At 36.9% G+C, this 15,426-nt stretch overlaps 1 protein-coding gene across 2 annotated transcripts; it reads left to right on the top strand.

The window, feature by feature from the left end:
* Positions 1–3,956: 3,956 nt before the first annotated feature.
* LOC117329198 lies at positions 3,957–15,015 on the top strand. Of its 2 annotated transcripts, XM_033887010.1 has the most exons (5): positions 3,957–4,028; positions 5,231–5,301; positions 5,890–6,039; positions 9,512–9,655; positions 12,448–15,015. In XM_033887010.1, exons 1-5 carry the CDS (start codon positions 4,001–4,003, stop codon positions 12,931–12,933), a joined length of 879 nt encoding a protein of 292 aa, XP_033742901.1. In that variant the 5' UTR covers positions 3,957–4,000; the 3' UTR covers positions 12,934–15,015. The 2 variants fall into 2 exon arrangements, with proteins under 2 accessions (XP_033742901.1, XP_033742902.1); XM_033887011.1 differs by lacking the exon at positions 5,231–5,301 and having other exon boundaries at positions 3,975–4,028.
* Positions 15,016–15,426: the final 411 nt, after the last annotated feature.

Genomic DNA, 15,426 nt, shown 5'->3' with positions numbered 1-15,426 from the left:
CTGCCATGTCGAAGTTTTGACGAGGCCAAAAAAATAGCAAAACTTTGCCGGCTTCCTTTAATTTCTTTACCATCCCCAACCGGACGACGACGAACGAAACAGGATGGTTATAAGCCACGGTGATAATCTAAATATTTGAAACTGTCGAGTAATACACTACCATTTATGATAAATTCAGTTAGGTCCGGAGATTATCATGTGATTGTTAACATGCTAGCTTTGACATACTGTAACGTCCGCTCTCCATAACAGGGACGTGAAAGTTCTTTTTGGGATGGTTGTGGTGCGATAAACATAATTCAACACAGGATATAAAGTTTACTGATATTTATTAATCCACATGAAAATCCCGAAAATACAATATAATCCAATGAAGTTTCATCCATCTTCCACACTATCGCCGGCGCATTCACACATAACAGTTCACACAAATTTAAACAAATCTAAGTCTACATATTTACATCCTAAATATGTACATCCAAACAGCACTTAGTCCGTTTTGACTGAAAACTGCTGGAAAACACCTTATGCTTGATTGATTGATTGATTGATGTTCGAGTACGTAGTTACGAAAATAGACAACAATGTAATAGATAATGTTCGTTTGTTTCATTTGCTTGCATGCATGACAAAGAGGACTATCAATAAGGTTTCGTTGGAATAGATGACACTTAAGGGGATTACATGCTTAACCAAGCATGGTGAGTTTGCCCCAGTCTAGAGCCATAAAAGAAAAATATTGGAATTATTGGAGCGGGAGTGCGTAGATAGGTTTTAAGTTTACAAACTGAAGAGTCATAAAATTTGGCAATGAGTTCCAGATAGTGATGACAGATAGCAAATAAGACTTATCATATAGACTCGTGTGACATGCTGGAGGACGAAAATTACGACCCGTTTGAGTATCATGGTTGAGGTAATTTCTATTCCGCTGAGGAGGAAGCATACTGAGAAGATATTGAGAAGCAAGACCATGAACCATTTTGTGGAATAGAATAAGTTTGTGCTGCTTTCGTCTTTCCTCGATTAGAAGCCAGCCTGTTTAGGTATATAGTTTAAGTCTACTGGTTAGTCTAGTGTCACCAGGGATAATGCATGCTGCTTCTAATTGAACATTTCCTAATAACAGTGATTGAGCTTTAGTTAGACAGTCCCAAATGATGTCATCGAAGTCGAATATTGGCGAATGGGAGTAAAGTACAAAGTTTGAAGACTACACCTGTCCAGAGAAAATTTAAATGTCCTTAAAACATGTTTATTTTTGGCGAAATCCGTGATATTTGATAGTTAATATGCTCGTTCCATTGACCATTTTCAGAGAGAAAGATACCTAAATGTTTATGAGAAGTGACTTCCGAGATATATAAGTGTTGTTCATGATTAAGGGAGGGTGGAAAGGCTTCATGCTTTTTTTTACTAATGAGTAGGGTTACTGTTTTAGAAGGATTAAAATTAACCATCTTTGCGACCAGTTATGAATGTTATTTAGGTCATTATTAAGAAGTTCCGCACTGACCCTAGGTATATCAACAGTGATATAAAGAGAGGTATCAACAGCGAATAATTTTATTTTAGCCTGTATATTTTTAACAATGTCTTTTATGTATATCAAGAATAAAAAGAGGACCAAGAATCGAGACCTGTCAGGAACACCAGCATTAATATTTAACCAATTTGATTTTTACCATTGATGACAACTCTCTGTGTACGATTGGAAAGATAATTTTCAAACCAAACTAGCAATGAATTTCTAATTCCAAAACTGGATAATTTACAAAGAAGACCTTTATGTTTAACACGATCAAAAGCTTTACTAATATCACAAAAGACCATACGTACTTCTTTACCATTATCTAAGGCTAAATATATATCATGAATGATCGCAAGTAGTTGATTGGTTGGTGAATCACCGCGCCTAATTCCCGATAAAAACGGGGATAGGAGGGAGTTAGTATGCAAGAAATTATAGACATATTTGGAAACACACCTTTCCATTAATTTTCCGATTACCGAAAGCAGCGGTATAGGTCTGTAGTTAGTTAATATAGACTCGTTATCATTTTTGTGCACATGGGTATTAACGTTAGCAGATTTCCATATGGATGGGAACATCCATGTACTAATTGACTTATTAAAGACATTACTTTAGGAGACACAAACGAGATTTACTGATTCTTTTAAAAGACGAGGATTTACCAGATCAGGACCAATGACCTTAGAACAATCCATGGTAAGAGCATCTCTGACATCATTAACTATGATGTTGATATTGGATAAGGACTAGGCACAAAATAAATCACTGAATAAGCAAGCTTTCTCAAAGTCATCTGAGACAATGCTACCATTATGAAGCAATGGTGGTATACAAAATTTACCCGGACAGTTTGGCAATAGTAGCTCGACAGTTTTCCACCCTTGTTTATCACTGACTTTGTTAGGTTTACGGAGTTCGTTATGTTATCTAGAAAAAAATATGTTAGGCTGGCTTGCTTTATGGTGTTAACACATTTGTTACGGAATCGACAAAACTTCGTCAAGTGAACTTCACTAAGGGTACGCTTGGATTTTAATGGGCGCGTTTTCGTTTTCGAATTAACCAGTTACCTTCTTATTTCATTAGATAGCCAAGGGGGCTCATTAGATCTAATGTGACTGCTTTATTCGGGATACAAGTTTTGGCAGTAGCAAGCAAGATATCTAAGAATGTTTTAACAGCATTATTAATGTCTTCGAAATTATCTAATAAATTACAGTTAACTGAGTTTTCTCCTAAATAAATCATAATTTACTAGGTCAACAAGCCAAACATTACGTTTGCCAAATATTACGTTTAGTATCTGCTGCTCTAGCTTTGGAATATGAACAGAACAGTAAATTGGACAGTGGTATCTTACTGGTTGGTCGGGGAAGCTTTCTCCAACATAACATTTACTAATAAGATTACCACTACTAGTGCAGACAATATCTAACAATGAATTCGGTGTTTCTGTATAAAATCTGGTGATTCAACAAGCTGGGATAGATTTAAAGAAACAAGTATATCACGTAAGTTGGATGATAGGTGGCCTACTGAAATATTTGCATTAAAATCACCGGATGTGAGTAATACTTGTGATATATATGCTTTTTCCATGGGAATTATTTGTAGTAGATTTTCGGGTCAAAAGTCTTTCCGCACAACCTAATTCTGCTACAATTTCTTTGTATTTTCAACGTTTTTGCAATACACTGCCCAGCCTTCATTCATAGTTGTATTTTATTGAAATTTTGTTTGATGAAACAAAAATATCCGAGATTCTTCATGTAAAATTTCGATGCAAAATAGCTTATATGTACATGTAGGTAGAAATTAGAAGTAACAACAAAACCAAATCCCGTGGCATCGGTATTATTCATTAATTTACTAAATTATCATCAAAAAGACGTTAAAATAATTCATATTGTAAAATAAATGTGAATTTTTCAAATTAATGACAATGGAAAATAACAAAAATATTATCAAATGAAATTTGAATAAAACTCTTTCGGCATACACCTTAACAAATCCGGGAAAATTCTTTGAAATAAAATTAAATGGTAAGATCTTATAGCAAAATTAGAATGTGTGGAACGACTTTTAACCTGACAGTGTAAAAGGGTACAGCAATATCTCTTGTCAACGGGGAATCGCTTTAAATTTGATTCAAACAGTCGTAGGATTACATTAGCAAGAATCAGAGAATTAATTATACATGTAAATAAAAACTAAGTTATTGTGTATTTTCTTTCTTGTCGGCAACATAGATAAATAAAGAAGCAAATCAAACATTATGTCGACAAATCAAACTATTTTGTTGTTCATTTTCCTTCTTGTCAGTAATTCTAACTTCTTGTCGGTAAATCACTACTGTCGGCTGTCGTCAGCAATTAGTGAAAACAAACAGATTTAGAGTTATCGTCCCTGATTCCTGCTTTCGGTTTCGGTTTCGGTTTTAGGGAAACAAACTTTAGTTTTACATCCATGGATCATTTGAAGAGTAGCCCATCCGGTAATATACATCTTTATATCATATATTTTATGAGCAGTTATTCTACTTTTGTAGGAGTTTATGAGGAGTGTATAATATAAGAGATAAATGTTTCCGAACTATTTCCTGTCAGACTACAGTTGACACCCTACCTGGTGAAATAAGTTTCCAACTTTGTCATACTATACAATTTTCATCTGTAGTTAACAAGGTACAATGAATAAATTTAAGTTCATTTGCCAAACGATGATGATCCAATTTACCAAACAAATCTAGTACCTACAATTAAGTTAAACCATAGGTGCTTATAAACACGTTTATAAGTCCAAGACCGATTATATTTATAGATTAACATATAGAGAAATTCTCTATATATTAGTATATAATCGGTCTTGGACTTATAAACGTGCTAAACACCTATGGTTAAACTACTAACATGTCAGAACGGTGGTTCTTAGAAAATTTTCCCAACTGAAGATTTTTCTCCTCTTGTTTTACTTAAATCTTGCAATCGGTACAATATCAAATAGTATATAATATTTTGACATGCAAATTCTGTAAAATCAATATGATTTATAAGGGACGTACACACATCTATGTACATTCCTGGATTGATTATTTTAACTTTTTCCATATTTGTTTGGTCATTAAATATATCACCAGGAGATGTCATGGATGCATAAGGTATAGTCCTTGTTTTGATCGATAGATGTAATACACCAGACATCTATCTGTCAGAATATCTTAGTCTGGTGACCTAAGCAGGACCAGAGGCAGCACAGTCTCAGCACAGGAATACAATGTAGCATATATGCTATTGGAAATATAATCTATGTCATGATGGGTTCTAGTTTGTTGAAATTAAAAGAAAATATCAAAATTTATCTAGGTTGATTGCCTTCTAAATATTTTGCAACTTTTTCATTCTTATACAAAAGTCTTCTCAGTGTATGTTTTTTTTCAATAAAGTTCATTTTGACTGACCCTGAGCAGACATATGTTAACTGTTAGTTTAAATTCAATTTTAACTCTTTCAAGGTTTTGGTACAAATGTATTATATCACAGCTGTTAGACTTGGCTCAAATTTCCAACCCATTGTCCATTTTTATTTCACAGGGATTTGGTACAAAAAATTCCTAATTCCCATGGTCCACATATACATACTATATTGCCAAGTCTCTGCTTATATTTCTGTTAATTCATTGTGGTAATCTTTACACAGATGGTGTGCCAGATCCAGCTCTGACATTAGAAATGGTTTGCTCTAATCCTGCCGTCCGCGAAGTTTTCACTGTAAGCATTCAATCATGTAGTAGTCTTTAACTTTGAAATTAATACTAATAAAAAGATACTGCACACAGTATTATGACAAACAAAGTTGATATTTAGTCATGGAGTAGGCCGGGTCTTGCAGTCTTACTTTTTAGGAGATAATATAAGTGGATAATTTTGAAACTTTTATGTTTATAAATGAGCAAATCTTTGTCAACATTACACATGATAACATATATACATTATAGTGCCTGTGTATTGTATTTTTACATGTCAATTTTCAAAGTATCTAATATCTAAATTAATATCTGGTATTTTTTCAAGATAATACTTTGTAACAGAAACAAATGCTTACAAGTAACAAACTTATTCTAATCTCACCTAATGACCTGAATGAAATCATACATGATATAAATAGCATATGAAATCATAATTATGAAAATAAATTATACAAATCTGATATCCATGCAACTTCGATTGAGTTTCAGTCTATAATTTTTTAGTTAAAGTTCTTCAAAAATATTCAAGCTTGGAATCTGCATCATGCTCTCACCACATTCCAATTATGAGTGTATCATTGGAGGTAATATGTGTTTCTATTAATAACAGGACTATGAAACGAGTATGATATTTAAAGAAATCGAGGAAGATCCAAGGACATTAAACAAATATAAGGGAAACGAGAAGGTCCAGAGATCCCTTGGAATAATACATGATCTACTGCAAGATGTCATGTCATCTAGTGGTCCACGACAACAGGTAAGGGTTAGGACTTAATGTCTACTGTAGGACACAGCCTTCTAATCCTCCACCACAACAGGTAAGGATGTTAAGACTTACTGTCTACTGAAGGACACCTGTCTTCTAGTTCCCCACCACAACAGGTAAGGTTGTTAGGACTTACTGTCTACTGTAGGACACCTGTCTTCTAGTTCCCCACCACAACAGGTAAGGTTGTTAGGACTTACTGTCTACGGTAGAACACCTGCCTTCTAGTTCCCCACCACAACAGGTAAGGTTGTTAGGACTAAGAATCGTGTAGGACACCTGCCTTCTAGTTCCCCACCACAATAGGTAAGGCTGTTATGACTTACTGTCTACTGTAGGACACCTGCCTTCTAGTGAGCCACCACAACAGGTAAGGATGTTAGGACTTTTAATCTACTGTAGGACACAACCTTCTAGTCCTACACCACAACAGGTGAGGTTTCTAGTACTTATAATCTACTGTTGGACACAGCCTTCTAGTGAGCCACCACAACAGGTAAGGATGTTAGGACCTGTAATCTACTGTAGGACACAACCTTCTAGTCCTACACCACAACAGATAAGGTTGTTAGGACTTACTGTCTACTGTAGGACACAACCTTCTAGTCCTACACCACAACAGATAAGGATGTTAAGACTTACTGTCTACTGTAGGACACCTGCCTTCTAGTTCCCCACCACAACAGGTAAGGTTGTTAGGACTAAGAATCTTGTGGGACACCTACCTTCTAATCCTCCACCACAACAGGTAAGGTTGTTAGGACTTACTGTCTACTGTAGGACACCTGTCTTCTAATCCTCCAACACAACAGGTAAGGATGTTATGACTTACTGTCTACTGTAGGACACAGCCTTCTAGTCCTACACCACAACAGGTGAGGTTTCTAGTACTTATAATCTACTGTTGGACACAGCCTTCTAGTGAGCCACCACAACAGGTAAGGATATTAGGACTTGTAATCTACTGTAGGACACCTGCCTTCTAGTCCTACACCACAACAGGTAAGGATGTTATGACTTACTGTCTACTGTAGGACACAGCCTTCTAGTCCTACACCACAACAGGTAAGGATGTTATGACTTACTGTCTACTGTAGGACACCGCCTTCTAGTCCTACACCACAACAGGTGAGGTTTCTAGTACTTATAATCTACTGTTGGACACAGCCTTCTAGTCCTACACCACAACAGGTAAGGATGTTATGACTTACTGTCTACTGTAGGACACAACCTTCTAGTCCTACACCACAACAGGTAAGGATGTTAAGACTTACTGTCTACTGTAGGACACCTGCCTTCTAGTGAGCCACCACAACAGGTAAGGATGTTATGACTTACTGTCTACTGTAGGACACAGCCTTCTAGTCCTACACCACAACAGGTGAGGTTTCTAGTACTTATAATCTACTGTTGGACACAGCCTTCTAGTGAGCCACCACAACAGGTAAGGATGTTATGACTTACTGTCTACTGTAGGACACAGCCTTCTAGTCCTACACCACAACAGGTGAGGTTTCTAGTACTTATAATCTACTGTTGGACACAGCCTTCTAGTTCCCCACCACAATAGGTAAGGATGTTATGACTTACTGTCTACTGTAGGACACCTGCCTTCTAATCCTCCAACACAACAGGTGAGGTTTCTAGTACTTATAATCTACTGTTGGACACAGCCTTCTAGTGAGCCACCACAACAGGTAAGGATGTTAGGACTTATAATCTACTGTAGGACACAGCCTTCTAGTCCTACACCACAACAGGTAAGGATGTTATGACTTACTGTCTACTGTAGGACACCGCATTCTAGTCCTACACCACAACAGGTAAGGATGTTATGACTTACTGTCTACTGTAGGACACAGCCTTCTAGTCCTACACCACAACAGGTGAGGTTTCTAGTACTTATAATCTACTGTTGGACACAGCCTTCTAGTGAGCCACCACAACAGGTAAGGATGTTAGGACTTGTAATCTACTGTAGGACACCTGCCTTCTAATCCTCCACCACAACAGGTAAGGATGTTATGACTTACTGTCTACTGTAGGACACAGCCTTCTAGTCCTACACCACAACAGGTGAGGTTTCTAGTACTTATAATCTACTGTTGGACACAGCCTTCTAGTCCTACACCACAACAGGTAAGGATGTTATGACTTACTGTCTACTGTAGGACACAACCTTCTAGTCCTACACCACAACAGGTAAGGATGTTAAGACTTACTGTCTACTGTAGGACACCGCCTTCTAGTCCTACACCACAACAGGTAAGGATGTTATGACTTACTGTCTACTGTAGGACACCGCATTCTAGTCCTACACCACAACAGGTAAGGATGTTATGACTTACTGTCTACTGTAGGACACCGCCTTCTAGTCCTACACCACAACAGGTAAGGATGTTATGACTTACTGTCTACTGTAGGACACCGCATTCTAGTCCTACACCACAACAGGTAAGGGTTAGGACTTACTGTCTACTGTACTACACCTGCCTTCTAGTCCTACACCACAACAGGTAAGGATGTTATGACTTACTGTCTACTGTAGGACACAGCCTTCTAGTCCTACACCACAACAGGTGAGGTTTCTAGTACTTATAATCTACTGTTGGACACAGCCTTCTAGTGAGCCACCACAACAGGTAAGGATGTTAGGACTTACTGTCTACTGTAGGACACAGCCTTCTAGTCCTACACCACAACAGGTAAGGTTGTTATGACTTACTGTCTACTGTAGGACACAGCCTTCTAGTCCTACACCACAACAGGTAAGGATGTTAAGACTTACAATCTACTGTAGGACACCTGCCATCTAATGATCCACCACAGCAGGTGAAGTTTTGTTAGTCACATTTAAATTCTATGGGAGATACTTGCCCCTTTTCTTCTTCCAGATAGGATTGTTCCCATATCTTTATGTCTAGTCAACATATTTCAAAATGTTGCGGGATTCGAAACCAGTTTACATTCAAACTTTTCTATCAAGACCACACAAGGGAGACACCAAAATGGTCTTTATAGACAGGTCAAGATTTTTGTGCTAATCAGCTGATTTGGAGCTATTTAATCTTTTGATATGCATAATTTATATATAACATGTACATGTGTAAGTATGTAATGATATCAAAAATGTACATAAGGCCTTTTGCTTCAAGTAACAGCATTTGAAGAATAAATTTCTAAGATGAACAATGAATATATATATATTTATAGGACAGCCTGCCCATTTGAGTGGGTAAATGTTCAACACCTGAACCAAATGTAAGGTATTTCCTAGTAGTTGTTCAGTTTTGTGTTCCCATAAGACAAAAGACAATCCCAGTTCTGAATAGCTTTATACAGAAACCTTTGTGTAATATTTCGTAAATTTCTAAATCTTTGAAAAGTTATATAAATTGATTTGAAATAAAGCAAAACTTTTATCAAGCATCTGTTATAATCCTTTTTATATTATTTTTTTCAGTTTTTACAACACCCAAGTATTATACAGATGGTGACACAAATGACTTCACTACAGGAATCTGAAGAATCACAGGACCTTTTGAGACAGATTGTTCATTCCTCGAAAAATGGAGAACAGGATCACTTGCAGCAATTATTACAACAGGTCTGCAGTGGAATTAGTCCGCCAAGCTTACAAATACCATCTCAATGCCCATCTCTGAATTTACCCATTCCTAATGGACACCCTTTGTCAAATCCTCACATGTCTCTTCCACAGACTTCTCCTAATATCCCTTTATCTGAGGGACCTTCAGACAGTAACCATGGGCACTCGAATATCAAAATGTCAAAGCAAAAGACACCTATGCCTTTACCAACTAGAGGTGAATACACTCCCTCCTGTCTGCCTCCTAAAAAGAAAAGAGAAAATAAAAATGTGACATCGATTGAGGACCAACACATCTCTGTCCTCCCTCCAAAAAAAACCCCTTCACTTTAATGGCTATAAGTGTCCATGTTTGAAAAGTGGAAATAAAATCCTGTTTAAGGTTCATGACCAGACCTCCAGTAAATATTATTTGCTATTGAAACACATGTAGTTTGTACAAACACCAGGGTGTTTGCGAGATTAGCTATGGTTTTACCTGTGTTTCTTTTTCCTAATAAATCAAATTGTTGGTTTGTTTACTGCGAGGATAAGTAGAAACTTCAAAAAAAATGTATCTCAAAACAGGTAACAGACACGATATTATACTTTTCTATGGATAACCATATGGCATTTACAAAGGTACTCCTATGCTTGAATTCTAAAAATACATTTTAGATTTTGACTTTCAGTGTTGCAAACTCACCTACCCTATGTAACAACAGACCACTTCAGAGGGGGTAGATACATGTGTCAATGATTTTTGGGTATTTATATTCAATACTCAGGTAACATATTGATAGCATATTGATTTTATGTCAGAAGTGTGGACATGTACCTTAAAGACTAGTATCAAAGTAATCAGCAGTAGGTCTCTCACAACTGATAATTTTACAATGGTAACACCAGCTCATCAATGGCTCATTAACTTGAAAATTCAAATGGATAGATTTAAGGACATATAAAAGAGCACATTGGTACCAGGTACTTGAAAGATGATAACCCGGACACAAGTGACAACGCATTTACAATGGATGATGGAATACCCCTACATGGGGCATTCCCATCTTTTTACACCTGTAGTCCTACATAATTGTACTTTCAGTAGCAGTGTATACTTTGTTTTTCAAATCTTAAGACCTTGCCCTCTATGCTCCTATACAGGGAGTACCTATTTCATAATTTTTAGGCCATCTGACCTGAAGGATCAGGATGACCTGTAGTCACTATGCTTCCCCTGTCGCCGTCTTCCATGCGTAGATTTTTCACATTTCAAGTTCCATCAGTAGGATCAAATCAAACTTGGCTACGATGATCCCGAGATAGTCCTGACCAAATGTGTGTGTTGTAATTATTTTGGTCTGTCCAAATCAAGATGGCCACCAAGGCCAACTGTTGAGTACTTGCTATTGAGTATGTATACTACAATATTACAAGGATCTTTAGAGATGACATTAAAGCACATGGGCCTCTTGTTTTAAAGTTATTATGTATACTGAAGGAAATACTTTCAAACTTCAGAAACATCTTTTTTCTGTAGGGCCTTTTTCCAGGAGCAGCTGATTGGCTAAATAAGTTATGAGAGACTTTCACAGCAGCTGATTGGTTGAATTTGTTGTGAGAGACTTTTGTAGTAACATAATAGCTTAATTAGTTGTGCAAGATTTTCACAGAAGCTGATTGGCTGAATTAGTTGTGCGAGACTGGCTTTGGGTTCATATGGGAGAAAACTGCGTAAAGAGAATGACATTTGTAAGAAAAGGTTTAACTCTGATACTTAACATAATCTTACCGATATAAAGGAGAAAGTAATAAAGTCTATTAGCCCTTCAGGTTTGGAGTAAAACTTCAGATAACCATACTTGCTTCCTTTACATCAACATGATTCATCTGTTAAAGGGGCCGCGGTGGCCGAGTGGTTAAGGTGTCCCGACACTTTAACCCTAGCCCTCCACCTCCGGGTTGCGAGTTCGAAACCTACGTGGGGCAGTTGCCAGGTACTGACCGTAGGCCGGTGGTTTTTTTCTCTGGGTACTCCGGCTTTCCTCCACCTCCAAAACCTGGCTGTTCTTAAATGACCCTGGCTGTTAATAGGACGTTAAACAAAAACAAACCAAAGCATTCTAATGATCCACCACAGCAGGTGAAGTTTTGTTAGTCACATTTAAATTCTATGGGAGATACTTGCCCCTTTTCTTCCTCCAGATAGGATTGTTCTCATATCTTTATGTCTAGTCAACATATTTCAAAATGTTGCGGGATTTGAAACCAGTTTACATTCAAACTTTTCTATAAAGACCACACAAGGGAGACACCAAAAAGATTTTTGTGCTAATCAGCTGATTTGGAGCCATTTAATCTTTTGATATGCATAATTTGTATATAACATGTACATGTGTAAGTATGTAATGATATCAATAATGTACAAAATGATTTCCTTTTTTTTTTTTTAAATTAAGGTCAAAATTTTTCGTTTTAATACATAAGGCCTTTTGCTTCAAGTAACAGCGTTTGAGGAATAAATTTCTAAGATGAACAATAAATATATATATATTTATAGGACAGCCTGCCCATTTGAGTGGGTAAATGTTCCGCACCTGAACCAAATGTAAGGTATTTCCTAGTAGTTGTTCAGTTTTGTGTTCCCATAAGACAAAAGACAATCCCAGTTCTGAATAACTTTATACAGAAACCTTTGTGTAATATTTCGTAAATTTCTAAATCTTTGAAAAGTTATATAAATTGATTTGAAATAAAGCAAAACTTTTATCAAGCATCTGTTATAATCCTTTTTATATTATTTTTTTCAGCTTTTACAACACCCAAGTATTACACAGATGGTGACACAAATGACTTCACTACAGGAATCTGAAGAATCACAGGACCTTTTGAGACAGATTGTTCATTCCTCGAAAAATGGAGAACAGGATCACTTGCAGCAATTATTACAACAGGTCTGCAGTGGAATTAGTCCGCCAAGCTTACAAATACCATCTCAATGCCCATCTCTGAATTTACCCATTCCTAATGGACACCCTTTGTCAAATCCTCACATGTCTCTTCCACAGACTTCTCCTAATATCCCTTTATCTGAGGGACCTTCAGACAGTAACCATGGACACTCGAATATCAAAATGTCAAAGCAGAAGACATCTATGCCTTTACCAACTAGAGGTGAATACACTCCCTCCTGTCTTTCTCCTAAAAAGAAAAGAGAAAATAAAAATGTGACATCGAATGAGGACCAACACATCTCTGTCCTCCCTCCAAAAAAAACCCTTCACTTTAATGGCTAGTGTCCATGTTTGAAAAGTGGAAATAAAATCCTGTTTAAGGTTCATGACCAGACCTCCAGTAAATATTATTTGCTATTGAAATAGTTTGTACAAACACCAGGGTGTTTGCGAGATTAGCTATGGTTTTACCTGTGTTTCTTTTTCCTAATAAATCAAATTGTTGGTTTGTTTACTGCGAGGATAAGTAGAAACTTCAAAAAAATGTATCTCAAAACAGGTAACAGGTACAAAATTATACTTTTCTATGGATAACCATATGACATTTACAAAGGTACTCCTATGCTTGAATTCTAAAAATACATTTTAGATTTTGACTTTCAGTGTTGCAAACTCACCTACCCTATGTAACAACAGACCACTTCAGAGGGGTAGGTACATGTGTCAGTGATTTTTGGGTATTTATATTCAATACTCAGGTAACATATTGATAGCATATTGATTTTATGTCAGAAGTGTGGACATGTACCTTAAAGACTAGTATCAAAGTAATCAGCAGTAGGCCTCTCACAACTAATAATTTTACAATGGTAACACCAGCTCATCAATGGCTCATTAACTTGAAAATTCAAATGGATAGATTTAAGGACATATAAAAGAGCACATTGGTACCGGGTACTTGAAAGACGATAACCCGGACACAAGTGACAACGCATTTACAATGGATCATGGAATACCCCTACATGGGGCATTCCCATCTTTTTACACCTGTAGTCCTACATAATTGTACTTTCAGTAGCAGTGTATACTTTGCTTTTCAAATCTTAAGACCTTGGCCTCTATGCTCCTATACAGGGAGTACCTATTTCATAATTTTTAGGTCATCTGACCTGAAGGATCAGGATGACCTGTAGTCACTATGCTTCCCCCGTCTCCGTCTTCCATGCGTAGATTTTTCACATGTCAAGTTCCATCAGTAGGATCAAATCAAACTTGGCTACGATGATCCCGAGATAGTCCTGACCAAATGTGTGTGTTGTAATTATTTTGGTCTGTCCAAATCAAGATGGCCACCAAGGCCAACTGTTGAGTACTTGCTATTGAGTATGTATACTACAATATTACAAGGATCTTTAGAGATGACATTGAAGCACATGGGCCTCTTGTTTTAAAGTTATTATGTATACTGAAGGAAATACTTTCAAACTTCAGAAACATCTTTTTTCTGTAGGGCCTTTTTCCAGGAGCAGCTGATTGGCTAAATAAGTTATGAGAGACTTTCACAGCAGCTGATTGGTTGAATTTGTTGTGAGAGACTTTTGTAGTAACATAATAGCTTAATTAGTTGTGCAAGATTTTCACAGAAGCTGATTGGCTGAATTAGTTGTGCGAGACTGGCTTTGGGTTCATATGGGAGAAAACTGCGTAAAGAGAATGACATTTGTAAGAAAAGGTTTAACTCTGATACTTAACATAATCTTACCGATATAAAGGAGAAAGTAATAAAGTCTATTAGCCCTTCAGGTTTGGAGTAAAACTTCAGATAACCATACTTGCTTCCTTTACATCAACATGATTCATCTGTTAAAGGGGGCGCGGTGGCCGAGTGGTTAAGGTGTCCCCGACACTTTAACCCTAGCCCTCCACCTCCGGGTTGCGAGTTCGAAACCTACGTGGGGCAGTTGCCAGGTACTGACCGTAGGCCGGTGGTTTTTCTCCGGGTACTCCGGCTTTCCTCCACCTCCAAAACCTGGCACGTCCTTAAATGACCCTGGCTGTTAATAGGACGTTAAACAAAAACAAACCAAAAAAAAAAAAAAAAAAACTGTTAAAGAATCCAGTAGAAGCTTTGATGGGTTTTTTTTCCCCACTTTATTTCCCCGACTTGTTAATTAAAGATTTTTGTAACCAGACTTACAGTAAACATTTTAAGCTTGCAGTGTACGTGAAAATACATGTCAATACAGTTACACTTTGTACACTTCACATTCTTATTCAGACAGGTTTAATAGGCAAATTTAATTTGCAGAGACTGATGAATCTCCTGAATATCTCAGCATGTATATACATATATAACATACAAGATGTAATTGTAATGTGAAACTTTTATACATGGTCTTATCCATTAAATTATGTCTGATCTAATCTTGTTCTGAATCTTTCTTTAAACAAGAAATCCAAGAGAGTTCTTGTCAGCCACCATTAAATGATCTTTATTTGTTCTATGTATGCTCGTCTCTACTTTAACGACCTGATTACAAGACATGCCATCTAAGAGAGATATTAATATCTGTGAATTAGAAATAGCAAAGATAAACTAAAACTGTCAGCCATTTTGCTTTCTGGATCAGACACAAAATTAAATGGGCACAAAACTAGGGACCAAGAGGAACACTGTGACACTCGAGAAAAGTCCTCCTAGTAGTTCTCAAGAAATAGGATGGCCTAATTATATAAAAGCTAATCGGACCTTTAATATACTGCCTCACAAGGTGAACCCATACACTAAGTATAAGTTCTAGAGATGAGATAATGGAATAACAGACAGATGGAAGG

Source organism: Pecten maximus, chromosome 6 (assembly GCF_902652985.1).
Source record: "Pecten maximus chromosome 6, xPecMax1.1, whole genome shotgun sequence".
In the NCBI taxonomy this organism is placed as follows: domain Eukaryota; kingdom Metazoa; phylum Mollusca; class Bivalvia; order Pectinida; family Pectinidae; genus Pecten; species Pecten maximus.
This window is presented reverse-complemented; position numbering and strand designations above follow the sequence as displayed.

Bases quoted from the DNA above. Each gene is read 5' to 3' on its own strand.
- LOC117329198 (XM_033887010.1), top strand. From the start codon at position 4,001: ATGGATCATTTGAAGAGTAGCCCATCCG. The intron at 4,029-5,230 runs GTAATATACATC...ATCTTTACACAG, and splicing joins TTTGAAGAGTAGCCCATCCG to ATGGTGTGCCAGATCCAGCT. The intron at 5,302-5,889 runs GTAAGCATTCAA...TATTAATAACAG, and splicing joins CCGTCCGCGAAGTTTTCACT to GACTATGAAACGAGTATGAT.